This window comes from Oreochromis aureus, linkage group 20, assembly GCF_013358895.1.
Source record: "Oreochromis aureus strain Israel breed Guangdong linkage group 20, ZZ_aureus, whole genome shotgun sequence".
Lineage (NCBI taxonomy): Eukaryota > Metazoa > Chordata > Actinopteri > Cichliformes > Cichlidae > Oreochromis > Oreochromis aureus.
Genome location: NC_052961.1, coordinates 31692891 through 31718919, shown reverse-complemented (window position 1 = coordinate 31718919; position 26029 = coordinate 31692891). Strand labels below are relative to the sequence as shown.

The window sequence follows — 26029 nt, the reverse complement described above, 5'->3', positions numbered from 1 at the left end:
AATTAAATTTTCATTTGGAAAAATGTTTAACATGTGGTCATTTTTCATACATGTATTATGAAACACACAACTAAATAGTTTGTTTGGTTTTTTAGACTTAGACTACCAGTGAAATACAATAACATTCGTATTTGAATGTTAGGGGGCGATCGTGGCTCAAGAGTTTGTCTTGTAATCGGAAGGTTGCTGGTTCGAGCCCCGGCACTCACAGTCTTGGTTGCCTACTGCCTACTGGTGGTGGTCAGAGGGCCCGGTGGTGCCAGTGTCTGGCAGCCTCGCCGCTGTCAGTGCGCCCCAGGGCAGCTGTGGCTACAATGTGCCTTGCCATCACCGGTGTGTGAATGGGTGGATGACTGAATGCAGTGTAAAGCGCTTTGGGGTCCATAGGGACTAAGTAAAGCGCTATACAAATACAGGCCATTTACCATATTTAATATTAAGTACAATTTTGATTACGTTCAGTTTACAATATTAAGTAAATGGAACAAAATTTTGGATTAACTGAGCATCTATATTTCAGTTACATTGACCAAGCATGTCAGTGTTATTTACTCAATTTTTTCATGTTTGTGCAACAACTAAAATTATTCTTTTCAACTTAATATGTTTAAGCTTTAGTTATTCAATTGATCAAGTATATTGAACAGATTTGACTGGTTTCCAATCTACTCAATATTTTTAAGTGTAAAAGTGTTGCTTCAAAAATGTAAAGTAAATGTCAGTTTTAGTTTTTAGAGTGTGCCACATGATATGCACAATGACAGTGTTCTTGCTGCAACACTTATTCCATGTGCAATAGTAAAATTGGATTTAGTCAGTCCTAAGTGTTGAACTGTGTGAGGATAGCATTCTGAGTGACAGATTTATTATTGCTCTATTCTTCACAGTTTAAGTCACAGCTTCATTGGTTCGTCATCTGCTTGGCTCACTGAGTTGCACTGTTCCCTGTAGTCTTGTCCCCCTCTCTTTCTCCACATTTAAGTTGTCACGACTTCTTAGAGCAACTAATGGGCTGTTAATCTCCGTCTCTCATCAGTTCTGTTCTGTTACGTTTTGTTCTCTTTTCTCTTCCCTCTTCCTTTCTTCCCCTTCTCCTGCAGTATATCACCAGGAGCACCTTCTTTGCTGGCTCAGCACTTTCCCTCTCTTCCCCCCTTGCCTTTCTGTATATACTAATGACACTGCAGCATTCAGGAGTGTTTGTGTGTGTCCTTGTGGAAAAAAAGTTGTGTTTTTGATAGATATTGCAGATTGTTTGGATAACTGTAGACGGATGAGACGGATAGCCATCATGACAGGTAGAGCAGAAATGGAGAGATGAAAGAGTGCAGCTCTTGGCTCTTCGGAGAGCTGTTGGCAGCGTTTTTTTCTCAGTTCGCTGCACATTAGCTTAACAAGGCTGAGAACAAATATACTGACCACACTGTTGCACTAAGAATAGAGCGTAATGAGATCCTTTAAAAAGCTGTTAATAAGCTCTTTGCTTCTCTTTTCTCTCTGCAGATGGAAAAGTGTATGCACTGGGGGGCATGGGTGCAGACACAACACCACAGGCCCTGGTTAGGGTGTATGATGCAGAGAAGGACCAATGGCACCCAATGACATCTATGCCCACACCGCGGTATGGAGCCACGCCCTTCGTAAGAGGAACCAAAATCTACGTGATGGGTAGGAAATACATCATGCAGATGTTAAACTGTTAGCATGTTTGTGTTAGCATATACTGACCTTTACCTTAAAGCTGTAGAGAAATACATGACTTCTTGCCAGTGGTGCTCCGTTAGGCTGATCTCTCTCCTTTTAGTCTCAGACAGCGTTGTCATGAAGCTCCTTAACTGTCAATTAATATGTGCACCCAACCTTTAGATCACTGCCATCTTGTGTTACCGTTTGGTATTGTTGCTGAAAGCTGTTCTTACTTCAGTCTCAAAGTATAGTTGTCTGTCTATGAGAGTGTGTCTATCTCCTGTTTACAATGACAGAAGCTGGGCAAGCTGAGAGGCCAGCAGTTTTTTTTCTGGTGCTTTGCGCATGTACATTGTGGATAAACTGCTGGTCTTTGACGGTAAACTGAGGGGAGACCAGAGTGTGAGGCAAACTACTGCTGGTCTGCTTTTACCACTTTCAGACCAGAAACACAGCTAGTATTATCTTGCAAACCACCCTGCCCATCATGCATGATGCAGAAAAGAAGAAGTATGAAAAACACATTAATAAGGAAAGCTGTGACAATGAGTAGGTGGGGATGGCAGCTCTGACCATGTCCGGTCTAATAAAACAGGTGAACAGGCGAACCAAGTTGAACAGGTGCAGGTGCTGTTTTGCCAAAATTCCACCTTCAGTTCAGAGATACCTGATACTCACAGGACAGTCACCACAAACATGCGATCTACAGAATCCGATGCTGAACATTAAAACAGCAAATAAATATACAGAAATAATATAGAAATAAATATATATTGTTGTATATAAATAAAGTATTTAAAATTAATAACTCCTCATTTTTCCCTCTATATCTCTACATCAGCATCTGGTTGAACCTCAACCGGATGCTTTTCCTAGTGATCAACAAGAGTCTGGCATAATTCTGGCTGAATATTTGACCACTTTTGGTAGAGTTAATTTAAATTAGTTATTTCCTGGGATGGACTCCAGAAAATTCTAATAGGGTTTGTAATGAGGCTTTGTAGAGACCATTCCATAAGTTTCATGTCAGCCTGCTGTTTTCATTCTAAAACCAGTTTTAATGTGTGTTTGGGATCATTGTCCTGTTGGAACACCTAACTGTGTCCAAGTTTCCACTATCTAGCTGTTTATTTGAGTTGAAGTTGAAATATTTTGAGATAGTCCTCCTTGTTCATTATTCCTTCCACTGTGTGCAATATACAGTACCTGTACCACTGGTAGCAAAAGCATGGTGGTAGTCCCAGAGCATGACACTAACACTGCTATGCTTGGCAGGTATGACACGGTTCTTAGGTATGAAAGCATTACCTTTATTCCTTTGAGTGTACCTCTTGTCACTGTGGCCAAGTAGCTCAATCTTTGACTTGTCTGACAATAAGCTTTTCAACAGAAGGCATTTGGTTTGTCCATATGGGGAGCTATAAGAGCTCAGTCAAGACTGAAATTTTCAATGTTGGCACCATCTCAGTCAATGGTGATGAAAAATGTGTTTCACTGTGGACAGTGACACTGGTCTTCAGCAGTTTCCAGTTCATGACAGGCTTGAGCCTTGGTGATTAGTGGGTCGTTTCTAAACATCCTAATCAATTTTCTCTCATCTAAGGGTGAAAGCTTTGGTCTTCATACAGAGCTTTGCAAAGCAGTTACAAACCTGAACACTTGTACTTATGTACAATTGTTTAAACTTAGACTCTGCAGTTATTGAGAAATGGAGTCATGTGCCCAACTCATGTAAATCTACAGTTCTCTGTAGATCTTTCCTGAGGTCTCTGTAATTGTTCTTATTATATTCAATTGAGTTTCCCAAAAAGGTGGTTCTGTTCATCTGGACGTAGCATTTTCAGTGTGAGAAATGTTTTGTCACTCATCCAAGTGACTTTGGCTACGTTCACACTAGCCCGTATAAATTTGAAAATGGCGTTTTCTTCTGAAAACGCTCCGCGTCCACTCTATCGTTTTCAGTCGTTTTCACAGAGTTGTGCGTCCACACTGAAACGGCTGAAAACGCTTACATTCCAGTGCTGCGCATACGTGAAACGCAAGACGATTCGCCCTGCCTCATTTCTGTCTGCTGTTTATTTACTTTCCGGCTCTTTGAAACCTTGCGGCAAAATGTCGAGGAAAAGCACCGAGATGTTTAAATGGACTAACAATGAGGTGGAGTTGCTGCTGCAAGTAACACAAAAGTACAAAGTTGCAAAAGAATTTGAAGAAAAGCTATCTGGAGCATGTACAAACTGATATTAATCTTTAATGGGGCTGTCAAAATTGAGAGCAAACAAAACAACTGCTGTATAATGCCCTCCGCTATCTTGGTTTAATTGGTCACTTGACTGCATCACATGACTAAAATGTGTCGTTGTTTTCAAAAAGTCTCCGTTTTTGCTGTACAGACTGAGACGTGAAAGCACCATTTTCAAATTTATGCATTTTCGAGAGTGTTTTCAAAACGCTGCGTTTTTGTTGAGCGAAAATTCCGCCTCATTGTCGACGGGAGGCCAAAACGGGGAGAAAACGATGCGTTTTAAAACGAAAACCTGTTAGTGTGGAGGTAGCCTTTATCATTCTCAGCTGACTGGAGGCTCCCCCAACCTTTTAAACAGTACATTTGCATAAGGACTGAAACTGGCACCACTGCCAAACAATGGGCTGTGAGGTCTGTTTCTTGATCATTAGTATCCAAAATGGTATGACCACTGATAACAATCAATGATCAAAGACCATTCATCAGTGGCCATGAGTACCATTCACAGAGAGTTGGGGAATGGCTGCAATCACAGCATTTTAAGATGGTGACAGATGTACCCCTCCTCAATTCAGAGATGGTCTTTCCCTTTTTGCGGGGAGTCAAATGGCCTCCTTGACTCCCCGCTCAAATCAGCCTTCCTCCCTGTCCAGGATGTGTACATCCTCATCATTGAAAGAGTGTTTACTGGCCTGTAGGTGTAAATAGACTGCAGAGTCCTGGCCTGACGAGATAGCTCTTCTGTGTTGTGCCATCTGCGTAGCCAGAGGTTGTTTGGCTTCCCCGATGTATAATGGCATGGCAACCTCCTGGCACTTAATAGCGCACACTACATTACTCTGTTTGTGCCGTGGGACCGGATCCATGGGGTGGAAATTTTTTGGTGCAGTGTGTTTTTGGGTTTGAAAGCCACAGAGTGTTTAGAGTGTTTAGAGAAAATACACCTCAGCTGTTCCCATACTCCTGACACATAAGGGATCACTAAGGGTTTTCCCAGCTTCCCGGACAACAAATGTCCAGCTGGGATAACCACCTTTACTCAGGACGTTCTTTATATGAATACAAAACATGTTCCCATCATCACAATGGATTTTTGGTGAATGTGAAATTAGTCTTTTTCATTGGTTTTGCCTTGGACCTCTCACATGGATGTCATTTTTGCCCAGTTTCTTAATTATTGTTCAATCATGAACTTTGAGCTTAGCTGACACAAGTGAGGCCAGCATATATCTAAATGTTGTTCTGTGTTCTTATGTGACCTCCTGGATGAGTCACTGATGCACCCTTGGAGTAATTTTGGCAGACCGACCACTCCTGGGGAGCTTTACCAGTGTTTCAAGTTTTCTCAGTTTATGGATAAAGGCTTTCTGTGTCATTTATTGGAGCCCCCCAAACCTTAGAAATGACTTTGTAACCCTATCCAGACTGATCGAAGTGACGTTTTCTTTAGTTTCTTTTGATCCAGATGAGTTGATTTTTAAGATCTTTTAGACTCCTTCACTGTGTCAGACAGTGATTTCTTAATTCAGCAAGTCTGCCAGTAATCAGGCCTGGATGTAGCTAGTGAAACTGAACTCAGCTTTCCATCAAAGATGATTAATCACAGTTAAAGTCAGGCTGTGTTGGTTTAATATTTTTTGCTGATCAGAAATATTTCATTGTGTCAAATATATAAAAAACTAAGAAACAAGTATGTTACAGCAATATCTCTCCTTACAAACTCCATTTGGTATTTCAGTGCAGGAATTTTGTAGACCCAAATGGTCATTTTCTCAAGAACTCTAGTGGCCGGTGATGGATGACATATTTGAAGTACCTCAATGTGCAGGTTTTGCTGTTGTATGGTTTTAAAAATCTAGGGCACCCCATTTCACACTCTGTGCTTTTATCAAGTGCATAAAGGGATAAACAACAACAGCAAGTTTGCCAACTCTCCATTAAAGTTGCGATTTTAGTGTGCTTTTGGGTTTGCTCTCTCTCTCTCTCTCTCACACACACACACACACACACACACACACACACACACACACACACACACACACACACACAGAGTGTAGAAATGAGTGACTGCTGCACTGTTTTTGTTGTTTTTTACCATAAGCCTTTTAGCTTTGACTTTATCTTCCTGCCACTTGTAGAGCTGTGAAAGTGGCTGAAGAGACAAAAATCTGTCTCTCAGGTCTGAGGGATCTTACAGTCTTTGGAAAATATTGATCAGCAGAACTGACTTGGAGTTAAAAAACTGCTCTGTAGGAAAGCAGCAAGGACATTTGTGTCCAGTACAGAATACAAGTGACATTCAGTCATTCCTCAGGTAACATTTGTTGGCAGTTATTGCCCATTTACACACTGTTAAAATTTCACACCACTGCTGAGAAAGAAATTGGAATTGCACAAGGCAGGGTGCAATAATTTTATCTCACGAGGAAGTATTTTGAAAATCCATTTCACAATAAAGAACAACACACATCCACGTCCAGCACGTGGTAGTGGTAACCTCCTGAGAGTTTTGGTCATTTCCATATTAATGCTTTTTGTCTCACACGCTCCACCAGAGGCACAAAATGAGTCTTTGCAAGTGGCAAAGAGAGCACAACAAACTGGAACTTGGGAGCAGAGCGATGCCTAACAGCACACAGTGTGCGTTTAGAAGTCTCGCCAACATGTAAGCAGGTTGAATGTACATGTTACTAAGAAAACATGTGATCAATTTGTATTATACAGTTCCTTGTTAGAATGAATTATAATTTATGAATTATCATTATTTCTATTAGCTACGGCTTTAAGGCCTTCATGTGAGTGCAATAACTATTCAATATTAACTAATCAATAATTTTTTGTTTAAAGTAATTGGAAGTTCTTTCAACACTTAAAATGTAAGTGTTTAAAATGTGCTTACATTTTATTTCCAAATGACCTCTGTGAGTTTTGAGACACAACAGTCATCTGTCATATGCTCCCAAAAGATTCATGTGTCCTCTTGTGCTGCAGGGTTGATTAATGGGTCACTGTAACATGGAGACCTTTGTTTCAAACCAATCTTTTTAATTATTACTTAATAATTACTTTTGCACAAATTTACCTAAGTCTATGCTATGGTATACTATTTATTACTGTAATATTGTTATTATTGGCAACAAAGAAGCGATTCCTTAATCCAAATCAAATGACTCTGTGCCTAAATCTGACAGTTTTGTCACATCATAACTGGATAAGAGTGATCTTTATTGTTGGTGGTTGATGTCTTCCGCTGGTATTGATCATATCAGGGGGGTAAATGACCTAAATAGTCACCTAAAGGGTTTTGTACTGTAAACTGAGCTGATACTTCCCATATATCTCAGGTATATGGTGCATAAATATTGGACTGACATTCTGTTTGTGGGCAGAAGTATGTTAGTTAATGAGTTTTAATCTTGCTTGACTTGATGGTAAAACAAATAAAAGGGAAATTAATCCAACAATGCAAAAGTGTTCTGATACAAGAAACACAGACAACACAGGTTTAGGTTTTTCCTGTTTTAAAAAGATTAATTGGGGAATATCTGTTTGCCTCGTAATGAGCTCTCCAACACATGAGTTATAAAGTGTGAGAAATACAGAGAGAGACAAGGTCAAAGCAGGAGGTCAAGCAGGTGGAGTTCAGATGGTGTTCATTTATCTGATGACTCAATGTAACAGTGATATATATGGTGAAGAAATCAGTTTATCACAGGTCAAACAACAACATCCCTCACCCTGACAAATGATTGCCGTCTGCCACAAAGTGACCTCCCTTCCATCATCAGGTAAACAAGCCGACATTTGGGCAATGTGGCTGCAAACAGAATTCAACATTCACGTAAAAACAACAGATGTGCAGGCGCGTCCTGCACTCTGTTAGCACTGCATCATTTTAAAGGCTCATTTTCTGACCTAAGTTAGACTTGAATTATGGATTTTAGTCATGTTAAAGCAACTAAAGGTTTGTAAACTAATGGATCCAATACACTCTGTTACCTGTCTCTAAGACTCAGAACCATCCATGACTGATAATTCAGACATGTAGGATCTTCTCTTTTGTCTAAAAGAACTAATGCTAAACTCAAACTAAAAAGAACGTGTGTTCAAAATGTGCTGAGACAATGCAAAGAAAATCCTGGCAAATAGTAGAAGAAATGGCATAGCACCTTAAATTTAATTCAGTGTCTGCTACCTTTGGTGTAACCTAACACTGAACACCACAGCCACTTTGCACCAGTCCAACATACAACAATACTTTTGTACTTTTAGGCAGCAGACATCGTATGTGAAACTGCACAGTGTTTGTGTGTTTGAAGATATTTGTTGAGCAGTTACAAATAGAGCATTTTAAAAGACTTGTTGACTACTGTATATAGTATTTTATTTTATTTTATTCTATTCTTTACAGTTGTGTACAGTATTCTTATTTCTATTCTATTCTATTCTTATTGTATTCTTATTTTGCTACATAACTTTTGCACTGTCCACTTCCTGCTGTGACAAAACATCTTATCTTATCTTATCTTATCTTATCTTGTAAAAAAATAGTCACTTTATGGTCTTTAATGAGAGCCACAGCTTATGGACACCTGCACCGTAAATACTATTTCAAATGAATCAGGCTAACTTTAATGTGTGACTATAGTCTTATAAATTATGTCTTTTGTATGTTATTGTTTTCTTCATTTAAGTTAAAATCAGTTTGATGTTTACAGGCATATAATGACAGGAAATAATAACTCCCACCACATGTCTTAAACATAAAGTTTATTGAAACGTTCCTGTTTTAAAATTGTGAGGAGCAGAAAGTGTAGTGAGTAAAAACAAAATGCAAATAATGTAAAATAAATTCATAAGTATGGATATCTGACACTTCTAAATAATTATAGTAACAAAATATGTGTCCTTCACCTACTTTCCACCTCTGCTTGGTGTCCTGGACAGCAAATGTTTGCACATCAGCTGTTTTAGTGGAGAAGAGAAAAGATTGGCTTCTTCTTTAAAACCAACTCCAAAGTTTCAACAACATCACATGGTACAGTAAAAATAGCCACAAAAACAAATTTAAAAAAATCCAAACAAACAAAGAAAATCTTTAAGTTTTAAGTAGAACAGTAAACTCATTCATGTTGTTGTGGCTGATGCCGGGAAGTGCATGGGACAGAGAGTGATGACTAGTCTAAAGTGCAGCCACAGCACAGCTGGGAGTTTAATCATATTATATCACATTAGACACAGACTAATGTGTAATATACCAAGAGAATATAAATAATTTATGCTGTTTTTTTAAGCTGTCTCTCTCTCTCTCTCTCTCTCTCTGTGACTGTAATGTCTTCTCGCTGGGATTGCGTTAAAGCTTTACCGTACCTTGCACATTCACGCTGCTTCTACAGCTGCTGCTGCACTTGAGGGGGTTGTTCTCTTCAGCGGGTGCTTGAACCTCTTTTCATTTAAATTCCCTGCGTTCCCAGTCAACAGTGGCCTTGCTGGCAAATGACGTAACTCACGAGGCTTCCTACCGCTTTGAAATTCTTGTGCATGTGTGCCTACGTGCCTCCGTGTGTGTGTTCACAGTACACATCAAGGATTTTGCAGCAGTGTCATGGTTAGCAATCAGCGCACGTGCAGCTGAAAAACAGTCGTCAGCAAAGTGAAGGATGACGAAAAGATTGTTCAGTGAAACAAAAACACGGGTGTAAAAACACACACAGCACTGGAGGGCCTTTGGGTGAATGCTGCACCACACTTCTTCAGCAGTAAATAAAGATAAAGAATCTAAATCACGACAAAAATAAACATCTTCATTTTTACCACTAAATTTACTGCATCAGGACAACAAGTAAATCATAAATGGTGTTTGAACCAGCCAGCAGTCTGTACTTTCATCTGCAGTAAGAATCTTGGAAAGCTGATGAATTACTGTAACAACAAACATTACAAATCTCAGAACGCACACCATTACACGGCAGTTTTCCTGCTTATTTTTTTTTATTGGCATTTTGGGAGGCATCCAAGTGTTGGCTTCTGCTTGAGGGAAAAGTGAGAAATGCTTACAGCAACGAAGTGTATACCATTTCAACCATTTGTTACTGAACCACAATATAATATATATATTCTTTATCAGCCAATGTGGAACACAGAACAGACGTGCAAAAAATATGAAAGAGGACAATTTGGCACAGCAGTAGCTAACTTACTCCTAAAATAAAGTTAAACAAGATGTTTTAGTTAATAATAGCTACAACTAAAAAAGTATATTAGTATATTTTCCCTAATGAATGTCTATGTTAATTTTTTTTAAATAAATGAAACAAACAGCTTTGCTTAAGATTTACAATATGTGGGTATTTATTTACTCATTTAAGCGCAAAAGGTGCGTCTCCTGTTTCTTTCTTGCTTCTTTTAAATTTTCATTTGTTGACAGTTAAAAATGAAAATTTCGATAGACTAACAAATAGCTAATATTGGCCAATGGTATTGGTAATATTAATAAAATAAGGAAGGCTCTATAATTCACATTATTTTCATGTTACGCCCAAATATTTACTGTGACTTTACTGCACCTCTACAGTGCTAACATGCTAACGTTTTTCAGACACCCACCTTAGACCCAACCTAATCATTTATGTCCTCTGTGTCACCCTTTGGTTTATGTAATACCATTTAGAAGTCTGAAGTTGAAGATTTTGCCAGTTGCTTAGGACTGTGCGATATGACGAAATATATAGGATGAAGATATTCTAACACCCATTGTTTCAAATTATGCATTATTGTTTGTTTCGTAGTGTCACAAAATACACTGTTTACAACAATATTTTTTTATTGGGGCACAGAGAATACCAGCATATCACTGAATGCTATTCTAATATCACCTTATCATTATTTGAGGCACTGTAGGTTTTGGTGCTTGCACTGGTGTTTTTAGTTTGGGTTGTTTTAGTCTATTTTTTAATTTTTTAAAAATTTTTTTTATAATTGCTATGTTAATTATGCCAATTTAACATGCTATCATGTTAAAATGGCTACAAAGCCAAGATTCAGAGATTCAGTGGTGGTTAATGTATAATTAGGTGGGTGAAGTTGACAGCTGATACTTTAACATATTTAAATAGATGTGATTTCACTTTTTTCTCTCTCTGTAAAAATGTAGAGCCAAAGTTGCTGATGCTGAAAGGCAAAATGTTTCTAACGCGTTTTTCAGTTTTCTTGAATTATTGTGGCAGCGAACAACAACACACGTTGAACCCTAGCTCATCCTCGAACAGGTAAAGCTGCTAATTACAGCACAAAGTAACTGATTTTGTTGTTAGCAACGAGTGAACGCTGGCTCTCACTTTGAGTAACTAGAAGTATAAAACCGGACTGCAGAAGTACTGGTCTGTCATGGCAGCCTACGTACGCTCTTACAGAAACCTGTGGATGTAATTTTAACCAGAATCTGTACAGTAGTGACTCGTGCTTGAAGATGTGGTATTGAGGATCTGCCCCCTGAACATGTAGCCCAGATGCTGCAGTTTGACTGTCTTTCACTCTCTAGGACTGTTGTGGATGCTCACAAAATGATTATTAATGATTAGCAGGATTAGTATTTTCTCACTAACTACCTACAGAAAACATATAGATAAGTTGTGCATGGAGCTTGTCAGCTGTTGAAACAGACAACAGTGAACCACACAGTTTATGAAACAGTGCTTTGACGTGCAAAGCTCCTTCATTCAGAGAACCTGTCAGTCATAACAGTTATGCACCAAGTTCCTCATAAAAAAAGAGCTTTCAGAAAATCAGTTAACCGTAATTCATCTTCATTAAAAGAACCTAGTAAGACAAAAATGGAACATTAGAAAAACATTAATAATACAGTAAGACTGATTATGCATGGGTTTCGCACTTTAGCACTAGCTTCTGCCTTTAGCTTATGAAGGCTTTTTGCTTTTACTCAGCAACCGATGAAGTAACCGGCCAAACACTAATGGATTCTTTTGTTTTTTTTATTGAGCAGATTTCTATCTGTTATGTAGATTACACAGATGGCTCATTTTTGCTGAGCTGAATTTGGTCTAGAATGCAGCTCAGGCCCGTGATTATATGTAGATTTGTACAAAAGCTGTGTCCTTTCATGCTATCAGTAGTGCAGCAGTCGAGATTCTCTGTTTTACACTTTTGCCAAAATGTCAGTCTCTGATTGTGGAGTATTGCAGCAACACTAAAACCATATGTGAACTATGTACTCTCACAGAAAATCATACACAGTAGATTCTGCTGCAATCAACAAAATCTTTTGCATGGAATCTCTTTTTCTCACATCTAATGCTTCCCACTCAGTTCGACTCTTTGTCTCGCTACTGCTATCGATCTCTTTGCTGCTCTGCCCACTCCAGCTGACCCTCTTCCACTTTCTTCTCTCACTCCTCCACATTTTGTTCATCTCTTTCTATAATCTCTCTGTCACTCTCTCATATTCTTTACATTTTCCCCTTCTTTTTCCGCTGCCAACCTGCCCATTTGCCTCTCACCCCTGCCCCCCACAGTGCTGTGCTGCTTTCAGCCCCCCCCCACTCCCATCATTCAAACTCTTACTGCCCGCTCCACGCACGCTCTCTCTCTCTCTCTGTCTCACAAAGCTTGCCTTCCCCTTGTAGTCGTATTTTACAAGGTTAAGTTATGATTTGTGGAAGTAAACAACTCCTAAGTGTCCTAGGGGAGCTCCCTGCTGCTGTGCTCTCCTTTCAGCCCAAAATGAAATGTGGTCCCAGCGCTGGTCTGCGCACTCGCTAGACTTTGACATAAATGCCAAGGAAACTATATGACAGGCGCTGGGGATTAAAAAGCAATGAAACAGGAAATGGAAACAGAAAATTTGCATTTGTCCTTGGCTTGTTGTTTGTGCACATGATAATATTTCTGGGAATATATTTCATTTATGAGAAGGGGCATGCAGTTTCCATGTCTTCATGATAATACACAGGTGACTTTGCCAGTTCACTCACACTTCATTTCTCTGGATTTTAGTAGAATCTTTTGTAATTGTAAAGCTTTGACATAATCATAAATGCACTGAATCTCTCTCCCCTCTCCTCCAGGTGGTCGCCAGGGAAAGATGCCGGTGACAGCACTGGAGGCTTTTGACCTGGAGATGAAGAGCTGGACACGTTACCCCTGCATCCCCAGCCGGAGGGCCTTTTCCTGCTGTGCTTCAAATGAGCGAAGCCTCTTCAGCCTTGGGGGCCTCCAGCAGCCGGGGCCGCATAACTTTTACTCCAGACCTCACTTTGTCAGCACCACGGAGGAGTATGATCTGGATCAAGGTAAGCTGTTATTTTACCCTGAAGGAAGTCATGAGTTTAAGATGACATTTTTAAGGTTGAACTCAAGAGATGAAATACAGCCTAAAGGAGCAGGAGCTTTCTGGGTGATCCATTAAACAGGTTAGGCAGCGGTTATGATGCTTTCACACTCTATTTTACATGGGTTTGAGTATTGGAGATTAGCCCATTATAGTTAGATGGCAAGTGTTTTGTAAAATTTTGTACCTGTCCAGTAGTGCTACCTGCCTGACGACCACAAATATGGTAAATGGTTCTTATATAGCGCTTTTCTACTCTGTCTTGAGCACTCAAAGTGCTTTACACAACTTGTACATTCACCCATTCACATCCATTTGCACAATGCACTTTTTTCTACTGTTTCTAAGTGCTTCCTAATTAACATCCAAACACATTCATACTCCAATGGATGCACTGGAGAACAACACAGGGTTAGTGTCTTACCCAAGGACACTTGGCATGCAGACTGGACATGTCTATTTACATAATTTCTTTCTCCTTATGTCTTTCTCCTCCTCCCTCATTTTCCACCTACTCATCTTTCTCACTTCAAGCATCATATCCTAAACTGAACTCATGGCTCTAGCACATGAAAATGTGCATAAACATACTTATTTATTCCTCATATTTTTGCAATTACTTGTTGTCAACAGATCAGACACAAAATTCTCCCATCTCTGGACAGACAATGAGTTGGCTAAAGAACAACAAAGTGGTTGTAAGTTAACATTATGCAGCTAACATTAGGTTTGAGTATCCTAAAAATCACATTTTCCCTCTGAAAAACAGTTTGATTTCATTCTCACATCATAATAGAGTTTATTCGCCAAGTGCCTGAGTCTATCATTGGTAGATCCACTTCAAAGAAAGTTTCAATGATTCCAGCTGACAACAGCTAACAGCAGGTAACAGCAGCTAACAGCAGTGCTTACTGACAGAAATACCCTCAACACCTCACCTCGGTATCGCTGTCATCAGCTTGTCATCAGTTTTGCTGACTCACTGACTTATAGCAGACTCCCAGGACACCCGACATATTGACACTGCAGTCATATTGACAGCTGAGATAAACAGCGTTTGTCATACAGTGGCAATTGTAGGTGGGAATATGCACTTGAACTGGGAAGTAAAAAAACCCAAAATTTAGTTTACAGCAATCTGCAGACATGTGGTGGACAAATTTTACACACTGTACCTTTAAAAATGAGAAATTAAATAAAAGTTTAAAATATAGATTAAACCGATCAAAGCACAAACATATGCTTCCTTTCATAAAGAAAATAAACAAAAAATAAAAGCAAACAAAGAATAAATAAATATATAAATAAATAAATAAATAAGGAAAAATCACACACACACATACTTGCAATGATAATATAACAAATTATGTATTTATGTATGTAAATGATTGAAAATGTCAGGAATATTATAAATTATGGAGCCTTATATTGCATTATTTTAACATATGCTGATGTCATTTCAGTCTTGTGTCACAGCAAAGGCAGACAGACTGAACCACGTGTCAGCCTCACATAACACACAAACATTTAAAAAAACTACTCACAACCTTCCTGCCTTCTTATCGGGCTTTTCTTTCTGCACCTTAGCTTGTTAAATGAGCTGCCAAAGAAATATGCACAGCTACAATCAGTTTGCACACTAGATAGCTAATTACCTTCTCATGTGCAGCACATTAAACCATCAACAACTTTCATTTCTCTCCGGCTGGTTAAGATCAAACATATGGAGCAAATGTTCCTCATTTCAGTGATTAAAACACACACACACAAAGGAATGACGAACTGTGACTTCAGCGGGACGGCAGCAGGAGCGAGAATTTGTTTTAGTGCGTTAACGATATCATGCTTTCAGTATTTTAGTAGTGATTATATTTAATGTTTTGAAAATGGCTTTGCTTCGCCGTCCTTTAATAGTGTCTGTTTAAGTAAAGAAGGATCTCTCCTTTAATTCTACATGGTAATAATTTAAGCATCCCTGCATAATGTTATGTGTAATAACATAGTTATAACACACTAACATGAAAAGGCTACAGGATGTTTAGTATTATCACAAAATGCAATAAGTTTAATGTGTCAAACAGGAACAGAGAGAAACAAGGCTTTTTACTAAAATGAGGGGATTACAAATGCAAGCCTGCATTAATAAAGTACTTTCTCCAGTTGAGGTAACTAAAGTTCCAAGTCCACTTTTAGAGGACTGCATGTACTTATGCTTGATGTCTATCAAGCATAAGTACAAAACACCACAATTTGAGACACCAGTTTCTTTCTCAGTTCCTTTTTGCTGCTGTGGTTTGTGTTATCGTACCTCAGTTGGCTTAAGGTGTATAGGATCTTTTCTAAATACAATGTATACATGCAGCGGTATCCTGGTTTCTTTCAAAATGCTGCAGCTTACATGCTTAAATGTCATTTTGTTTAAAACGAACATAAACACAGGAATGGAGTGCTTCAGAACTTGATCGTAAGCAGGATACTCACCTCTATATAAGCTCACCTAATGTGCAGTTCGTGTTTTGGATACTGCTGTGTTGTGCTAGTGTTGGGGTAAACAGTATTCACATTCTTTCTTCTACTCCATTATTTTCAACAGTGGCACAATGGATGGCTGGTCAAATAGCCACGTCCTTAAGCTGTTTTTCATCCTAATTTAAATTTTAAAGGACAGCGGTCCACAACCCCCAGGCCACAGACCGGTACCGGGCCGCAAGAGTTGAGGCACGGGTGTAAATTTATAGTTTTCAGGGTTTTTATTGGTTTTTATCATTAACTCAATTATGAATAAATCTTCTTTTTTTTGGTACCAGTACTGGTTTTATTTTGTTGTATTTATCCGCAACACCTTAAAGACCGGTCCGTGAAAATATTGTCAGATATAAACCGGTCCGTGGTGCAACAAAGGTTAGGGACCACTGGTATAGGACCCATGGAAGGAAATGTTATGTAATGCCTATTTAATGTGGTCAACAGGGAGCATATATAATGAGGCACCCTCCTGAGGAACAGAGCAAGGGGAGCTGTGGCCACCAATGAACACTAAAAAATGTTCAGACATGACCTAGACCACTGCAGAGCCGTTTCAGATATACCCACCCAGGAGTAATTCAGACAAAGCAGCCCAGTTACTCTGCTTTGTGAATTCCTGTATGCTTGAATAATTTCAGCAGATAAGAAGGAGAAGCTGCCTGGTAAACAGCCTAATGGAATCAGCGGTTGGGTTTCTCACAGTGTGTGCTATGCCACCCTGGAGCACTTTGAACGGGGAATACAAATATGGGAAGATTATACATTAGTTGAGTCAGATCATATCAAATCAAATCCACACTGTTGATGATGATGCTGCAGAATCCTGACCAGTGAAAGAAAAGAGCAAATGCTTTACCACAGGGTTTGTTGATTGGCTCACTTTAAATGTTGCTGCATAAAACATGACTGAAAAAATGCATGTATGCAATGTTGGCAACAAATCTGATTTGAGTAAAGACAACACTTCAGGCGCTTAAAGGTGCCCTGAGCTGCCGTAAATCTGTCAATGATTTTAACTGTTTGCTTTATTAATACCTCAGGAGTCAAAACAGAGTGAATCATTAGGATTATGTGGGATAGCTTTAATTAACCCACATTATTATTTAGTGATTTTGTTCTAGGATTATAACATATGCTCCAAATCCCATTTGAAGCATGAAATCAGAGTGTGGCTCCTCACATGTAGTATTAAGCTGTAATTATGTCTGTTGTAGGCAAAATGAGATATTTGATGTTACAGAAGGGTGAAAGCTGAGTGAAACATTTTTAATATAGCACAGACAGTTAATGTATCCACAAAATCCACACATTGTAAGTAAAGTTAAGTGGTTTAATGTCATGTTGAAACTAAGCAGCAATATTGCCATAAACAATCCTTCATATGTGCATATTTCTCTGGCACTTACATTCAGCAGGGAGTTTGTGGTTTAAGTGCAATGTTATAGTGACTGTCAGTCTGATTTGTAGACTTTTATTGCAGGATATGAAGCCAGCTGCATCAGTCATTTGTTCTTCTGCAAATAAAGCCGAGGAGATCTGTTTGTGTGCCTTCGGTGACAGATGATGATTCAAACACTGTCATCTTGCAATTCACGAGGACCCTTTTAAATGTGACATTTCAATCATGTGAGAAACATGGTCTTTAGCTGTCAACTCTCTCACACCATGTGTGTGTGTATGTGTGTGTGTGTGTGTGTGTGTGATTGCTTTACCTTTTTTGGCTTTCTTTTATAATTTATTATATATCTTTTACTATTTTTATCCTTTCATATTGTTGTATATACACTACATCAGTGATTCTAAAACTGTTACCCATGGCCCAGAGAGCCATGGTAGCCATGGGTTAAATTACCATAAATATTTATATATTTACAATAAAAACTGATGAACTGGAGTCATGCGATTTAAATTTGTTTGTTTTTACTTCTTTGGCAGACCAGTTTTTGCTGAAGAACTACACTATGTCAAGTAAAAAGAGACCAAAAGGCCAAAACATGACATGACAAAAATGTTTTCCTCATCTTCACCACTCCTTCTTCTTTTTCTTCAAAGGAACAAAGAGAAGAAGTGATTGATGGTAAATGGACTGATTCTTATACAGCGCTTTTCTACTCTCCCGGAGTACTCAAAGCGCTCTATACAACATGCCACATTCACCCAATCACACCCAATCTCACAAGCACTTTGTCTATACTGAGTGCTTTCTAACTACATTCACACACATTCACACTCCAATGGATGCATCGGAGAGCAACTTGGGGTTAGTATCTTGCCCAAGGATACTTGACATGCAGACTGGAGAAGCCAGGATCGAACCACCAACCCTCCGATTAGTAGGTGACCTGCTCTACCTCCTGAGCTTCAGCCACCCCCATTGATCAATCAATCAATCAATCAATCAATACTTTATTTATATAGCACATTTAAAAGACCAGAGGTACTCCAAAGTGCTTCTCAATAATAAAATATGAAATAAAATTAATTAGATATGGATACAGATACCAAAAGTACAAATACATTCCCAGATAAAACAAAGCACTAATTAACCCGTGAGTACATTGATGGAAAATAATTGCAAAAAATGGAGGAAAAAGTAATTTAGGATCATAGTTGCACACAGTACAACACATTTAGCATGTTTGTCTAAGCTAAATGAAAAGATAATGGACAATGACGCATCACAATTGCAATAAAACAGTAATCCCCTATCAGTCTGTTATCAGTTTATGACTGAAAGGAAACAAGCTCACATGTAAGTGCATGTTTGTGATAAAACAGCATTTGAAATAACATGCAGTGACCAGACAAGCACCTGTAAGGGAGCTCCCATCGTAGTTTTACTCTGGTCTGACTGAACCATAAGATGATGTTGAGACAGCTGAGTTTCTGTTTTCAAAGTACCACGGTCAAGCTTCAAAACCCTTAAATGGGGGCTACTGTGATTTTTCTTTTTTTCTTTTTAATGCTATTACAGCTGTGGATGTTCATATGGCCAAAGAGTCACATAATGATGTCATCATGCACAGTGAATCCCTCTGAGTGAGAAGCTTTTGCTTTAGACTCTGAACATTTGGTTTTTGACAATTTTTTCTACTCTTTGCTTGTTTCACACACTTGATGACCTGAAAAGATGCAACAAAGATACCTGAACATGTTTTGAACTGCCAATCATGCAAAACTAGTATCACTGAGCTCAAAAAGTATTTGACTGGAAATTATGTTAACTAATGTAAAATTATTAAATTGTTATTAATCTTTATTAACTATTGATTATTAATTGTAAAATTATTAATCCGATAATAATAATAATCACTATTGAAAGAGTGAAATGTTGTTGTCATAGCAAGTACAGGCTGTGCTTGTGAAAGCCAAGAGATGATGCTGTTAAATCTTATTCTGTACAAATACAATTTTTTGGATTTCTATTAGAAAAATAGTAAGTAAGGATTCTTGTGTGATGATTTGGAATTTTGGGAACAAACTAGATGAAGAGGTCAGTTCCCTCAAAATGGCAGTTTTGCATTCTCTATGGTGTGGGCATTAAGTAGAATATGTAAGTGCTCAATTCAAGGCTAGAGTCAAGCAGCATGACTGAAACATGTCTAAGTGTACACTGAATCTCAAGTAGCCTTAGAGACTGAATCGGTCCCCTAGAGTTTAAATGCTGTTAGATACAGCAATGCAATGTCTCAAAATATCCTCCGTCAAACATCGATGATTCATAGTCTTAGAGAGATAAATAGATGGCCATACTTACTCCGCAATGAGTCGTGATTTGATTCTGCTTTTAAGAGCTGCGGAATGAAAAGAAAGCTGAGTTTGGACTTTGAAAGGAAGATTGAAGAAGCAAAGAGATATTATTAACTGAGGCCAAGATTTTCAGTGTTTTGGACACAAAGTGGAAAGTAATCAATTTCTAAGTTTTGAAGTCTTTATAGCTTTGACTAATCTGCAAATATTCTTTGCATTTATTCACTAACTTAGCATTCTTGTCTTTACTTTGATAAACCAAGACCCACAGTGAAATCTGCGGCAGTTTCTCTGCAGAGGCACTGATGCGCAGATGGTTCACCTTAATATGCGCTAGGATCAGAAAGAATACATTATAAAGGGTGTACAAGTAGTTGTGGAAGTCATGACCAATACTGTGTTTCTAAATTGTTGTTGAGCTTTTTTTCCTGTTTAATTCTATTCAGTGAAAGAAAAAGAAATTAACTAATTGGTTTGAATGAAAGTGGCTGTAACTCAGGAGGTAGACTGGACATCTGTTTATCTGTGGTTCAATCCCCGGCTGCTCCAACCAATTTTCCTTAGGCAGATACTAAGCACAGGTTGCTCTCTGATGCTTTCATCACTGTGTGAAAGTACTTAAGCATAGGAAAAAAGTGCTTTGGTGAATTAGGTGAGTTGTATTAAGTACTCAGGTAGAGTAGAGAAATGCTATATAAGCAGCAGTCCATTTACCTTTGTGGTTGAGTCAGTAATTATAACACGGTATTGAATAGCCCAGGGATGGGGGAACTCCAGGCAAGGGCGTAGATTTGGCTTGGACGGAAGGGACATGTCCCCACCAATATACAGCGATTATTGAATTGTCCCCACCAATAATTTGATCTCTTCGAGTAAAGAAAAACAAACCCGATAGAAAGAAAAAAAAACGATCTGTCAACATCTCTTTCACCCAGCGGTGCAGAAAGAGTTAAACAACGTTCTCTACTGGAGACCTACCTCATGTGACAAATATGGACAATGTGATTGGCTGTGCCTTTCAGGGAGCTCTGTTTAGTTTTAGCAGCGGCAAGCCTGCGCTGTGAGGACCTGCAAGGAGGAGAGGAGGATGGCAGCAAAAAGGAAGAACCTGAATATAAGAAAGTATTTTTCAAAGAAACCTGTAAGTCACTTAAAGTCAAGTTCACTCATAAAATGTGTCCGTCATAATAACGTTACAGGCTATGCTAGGCTTTGGCCCACATCAGTCTAAAATTGTATGTAACCATGAATAACGTGTTTTAGAAACTAACTGCACAGCAGGCAGCACTATTAGTTACCTCAGTCTCCCAGAGTAGCATTTCTAATTTTGATTGAAACTGTCAGAGAAAACGGCAGCCTCGAGCAAGCCAGGATATTAGTTTACAGAGGCTGTTAAAATTATATGTCTAACGTTAAAATGTTGGTGACACAATAATTTCATTGCAATGGTACTGATATTTTCATAGGGTTAATTTTTGAGACAAAATATCATGAGGTAGTCATGATTTTGCAAATATTCCACCTTGGAGTGCAGTTTGCACAAATTGTTTTAAAATCACCCTGCAAACATTACTGATGAGTCAAGATCTGCACACATTGACAGAAGCACTGAAGCAGCTACACATTTTATTCTTATTGTCATATATGTCCTATTTGTCAGGTGACAGAAGAACCAACACAAAGCTCAGAGAGTAATGGTGATACAAGATCACAGGTGAAATTGGATGATGACTTGGTGGTTCATGACTGTATTTGAAGCACATGTGTGACTGCATGTATTTGGAATGTCTCACTGTTATTTATCAGGTGACAGAGGCAGCTCTGCCATGTTGTAGCTCGGACAGAGGTGAAGAGGCGAGGTCACAGGTGACTGACTGATGTGATGGTGCTATAGATTAACAAGAGGAGAAGGCATGTGTTTGGCTTCACATACTGGAAATTGAGTTGTTGTGTGGGGCACCAGTAGTCCATGTCTGTTGCTGTAACAGTAGATCATGTTTAGAATAAAAAATCCCAGCTCACTGATTTGATCGGGGCAATAGTTCCTAAAATGTTGCATAATTTTGCTGAGAGATCTTTTACTTTGTGGTAATCTTAGATGAGTAGTTTTATGGACAAAAACCACCAGGTCATTCAGTGTTCCCTTAGTGCTAATGTGTCAGAGATGTTGGTGCACTATAACTGAAGTTAAGTCATTATGCAAATGTACTGTTTATAAGATTGGGGAAACCTGCAGTCAGCTGAGACTGAAGAAGTCACTTGGATGAGTGGCGAAACATTTCTCCCACAAAACGCTGCATCCAGATGAACAGAATCAGCTTTTGGAAAATTAATTACCTGGATGATTGAGCATGCATCAAGACGATATAACTGAAGTAATTTTGTTAAGTCCTTAAAGTCATATTCTTTTATTGTCATGATTGTATTTGAAACTATTTTTATTTTTGTATACCTGGAATATGGCTGAAGTAAACTAAAGTCTAAAATACTTAGTCATTTGTTTAATAGTAATTTAACATTATATAATTCACATATAAAACTATCAATTGTAATTTTAAATGGTTTAAAAGCATGTAGAATAGCATATGTAGGCAAGTATATTTCTCCCTTTTTTTAAAATCAAGAAGCAAAGACAAAAAGGGGCAAAAAAAAGAGAAACCGGGCAGGGTTCGGTGGTTGAATCATCCGTCCCCACCAATGCCAAAACCAAATCTACGCTCTTGACTCCAGGCCTCAAGGGTCGCTGTCCTGCAGGATTTAGATGTGTCCTTGATCCAACACAGCTGATTTAAATGGCTAAATTACCTCCTCAACATGTCTTGAAGTTCTCCAGAGTCCTGGAAATGAACTAATCATTAGATTCAGGTATCTTGACCCAGGGTGATATGCCTCGGTGAGGCCTCGAGCTCCCCACCCCTGGAATAGCCCCACTAGCAGCTATTTACAGTTCAGCTGTTAGTGGGGCTCATGCTTAAACATTTACATTTTTTTTTTTGAAGGAAAAGGGTAAAACAGTATGGCTTCTTAGTAGAAGAGTGTGTGTGCTGAAATGATTTAGGTCTGCAGTGCAGACCCTTCACCAGCTGAAAACGTTTAGAGCAGGGATGTCAAACTTCACTGAACCAGTGAAGTTTCCTTTTTTGTCAGTTTAAAGAAGTTTAACTGCACATTTAATCCCTGAGATGTCTTAATATAAGAAAAATAACTGCAAATTTTAATAGTACCTATCAGCTTTTCTGTATGATAAAGGAATGCTGCTAGTTTATGCTAGTTAATGGTTAATGATTAATCAGTTAGCACAACTCTTTGGGCTTTAATTAATGTGTAAAATTACAGGAAAAGGTAGCTCACTGTGCAGAAATTATAAACCTTAAAAATGATGAATAAATAAATAAATTTTAAACTTTGTAAAGTAATTATCAATTTTATATATTTTTTTTAACTTTGGATACTTCAAAAGACACATTTCGATTGTAGACAATGAAAAAAATAAAACAGGAACTTTTCTGTTATTTACTTGTTTAGCTATTACTCTCACACTTTGGTGTAGTATGAATAGCCCCAGGGAGGTTTTTATCAGTAGAAAAAGCTTTAAAACGTATTAAAATACATTGGAAAAGCGAAAATGTATTCCCTCTTTCGGTCGGATTTAATCTTTAGCCGGTCAGTTCTGGTCCCCTGCCCTTATCTTTAACACCCCAGAAAGACCCTTGGAGCTCAAGAAGTTAAAGCATAATAAAACGAAAAAACATAATAAAGAAGACTCGGGACTGTTGAGTGGCTGGAATGGAATATCAGACACGAACAGGATAACACTGGGACTGAACTGATCTCCTCAGTTCTCAGACATTTATGGATTTTTGCTCTCTAGTCTACAGTGAATAAAATCTGGGATTCAAATGTGAGATTTGCAGATTATTGCGTTCTGTTTTCATTTACATTTTACACAGCTTCCCATTTTTATGGTATTGTTTTTGTTATGTTTTTCTCTTCTATTTCTAAGGAAACACATATGTTGAAGAAACTGGAGGGAAGTGTTTCACTTTGTGTGGATGTGTGTGGAGTATGTTGCTGCTCCCTTGTGAAAAGATCAGTGTGTGTGTGTGTGTGTGTGTGTGTGTGTGTGTGTGTGTGTGTGTGTGTGCAGTACTGTCTGTATGTGACATTTGTGTCAAATCAACAAAGTCTAACCCTGATCCCTGTTAACAATGCCTCTTTTTGCTCCTCTGAACCAGCTCCGGTTTAATGGGTTTGACTTTGAAGAATTAAGACCTTGGCGCTGAGGCTACGCTCAAATCAGCTCCTATTTTGGCATTTTGCTGACTTTTTGTGTGTGTAATACCAGTTCATATAACATAACGGTGTACAGAGTCAACATGGAGTCAGCTTTGCCCTGACTTCCACAAAAAGGTAAAGAGGTAATGCTGATGGGACACAACTGCGGAACGGCCATAAACAAATAAAAACTACGCATCGAGCTTCCAGCTCTAGAGAGTGAAGCCAAAGTGAAAGTGCCTTAAACATTTCTTCTTTTTAAAGGCTGTGAACTTCTGGTCCTAAACAGGCCTCAGGGTGACCTCAATAAAAGTTTATTGTCTCAGTCACTCATTTTGCTTCATATTAAATAAAACATTAGGCCCATTTCAGAGATTCTGGTGATTTCAGAGAGGAGGCTTTATATCTGTCATTCAGGTGTGTGCTTAATGGTTAATGACTTCTCTTGGACAAGTCATTAGCTGGTGATCATGCCTTGCTTTTTGAGGTATGATTGTTGGCTAACAACTTGTTAGAAGCACCATGTGGATCGTTATAGTAAATACAACAATTCTATAATGTTATGTGTGTTTGAGGTTTTCTAAAACAAGTCAAGTCTTCATGTCAGGAGCTAGTTAGAAACTGTGGAATATTATATTTTTTCTACAAATTCAGTCAGTTTACTAAAATTATTACTATTACTGAAAAACTTAAAAAGAACTGTGCTCAATGCAAACTTAATGGAAATGATGGAATTTTTTATAAAGTATATGACTATATTTTCACACCCCTCAATAATAAATACAGCTCAGTGAACTCACTTCTATGTCTTTAATTTGAATCCTGTTCTGAGCAACGTAATCCTCCTTGTGCATTTTATCAGATCAGTGTGAAACTTGTCAAGTAAAAGTCTAGGACAAAATTCTGACTCACACCAACGAAATATTCAACCATGTTTAAGAACTGATACTCCAACAAGAAATTAAAGCTCTTAGGGGGGTGACAGCTTGTAAAAATTACATTATATTAATAAATCACTACAGGTGTATGGGCTAATAAAAGTTTAAACAAATCACTCATTATCACTTTGTGTTTTTGTATGTAGTCATGGGTGTACAGAAAGTCTGTGTATTACTCAAATACTAAAGAAAACCTCAGAAAAAATGATTTTGGTAAAAGATTTCTAAACTAGTTTATTTAATTAATTAGTTTTTCAGGCTTCTTACAGTTGATTTTGATTTTAAGTTTAAAATCCTTAAATTTTCAGGGGAACACGTCCTACTTGATCTGCCACCTCCCCCATAATGTTAATGCTGAAGGCTTTACTGTGCATTAAATCTAACGTCTCACCATCCAAGATAACGTGGGAATTATTGTTACATGTAGAATATTTCATATTGACTTATAACTTGAAAATCTAAATTCCAGTATGTGTTTTGTGTGTGTTCAGGTGTTCTGTCCATTCCTCTTGTGTTTCAGTGGGCACGTCCAATTTGCTCCTGCATCGCTGTCATGACTGAGTATTAGTATTACAGTATTTTATATCTGTCATTCCCATTTTCGTTTCTGCGCCCTCGAGTGTGTCTTGCCGGTGTATTGGGATGGCTTTGCTGTCAATATGTTGAGATTATACATCACAGGAGTGGAAACAGAAGTGATGGTGGTAACCATCTAAATAACAACAACAATAACAGTAACACGTTTGTGTTTTGTGTCCTCTGAGAGTGTAGCTGTAGATATGATGAATGACACTAACATGAACATAAGCAAAGACTAAACCTGCAAGTGAGTTTAGCTCCATGCAGTTAGTTTGATTTAGAGTCTCAATGGAATATTTGGCCATATTAATTCAGTGAAAAAAAAATCATACATGTGAGTGTAAAGAGAGGTGTTTGTGATTAAGGTGTTTAATAGAGGTCATAATACTGAGCTGATACTAAGCAGGTTCATTACCTGTTCATTTTTCTACAGCTGCTGAAATGGTGTAATCAAGGTGATTTGCATTCAAATGATCTCTGTGTCAGCATTAAGCGCCGCTGAAAAGCAGAGCGTCACGCAGGGTTAATGGATGTTCTCTGCCAGTGACTCATTACTGTTTGGTACAGTGTACTAAAGCTCTCAAAGTTTCAATTCAATTTCAATTTCAATTTTATTTCTATAGCACATTTAAAAGTCACGAGTACAACAAAGTGCTTCACAGATGAGCCGCATTTGCGGGTTAC

The 26029-nt window shown here is 38.3% G+C and overlaps 1 protein-coding gene across 1 annotated transcript in view; it reads left to right on the top strand.

The window, feature by feature from the left end:
• Positions 1-1165: 1165 nt before the first annotated feature.
• klhdc8b (kelch domain containing 8B) overlaps positions 1166-26029 on the top strand; it is a 64746-nt gene continuing 39882 nt past the window's right edge. The window contains exons 1-3 of the mRNA XM_031754799.2: positions 1166-1298; positions 1504-1668; positions 13015-13239. Of these exons, the coding sequence (XP_031610659.2) occupies positions 1274-1298; positions 1504-1668; positions 13015-13239 (415 nt within the window). The 5' untranslated portion in view covers positions 1166-1273. The remainder of the gene's footprint in view (positions 1299-1503; positions 1669-13014; positions 13240-26029) is intronic.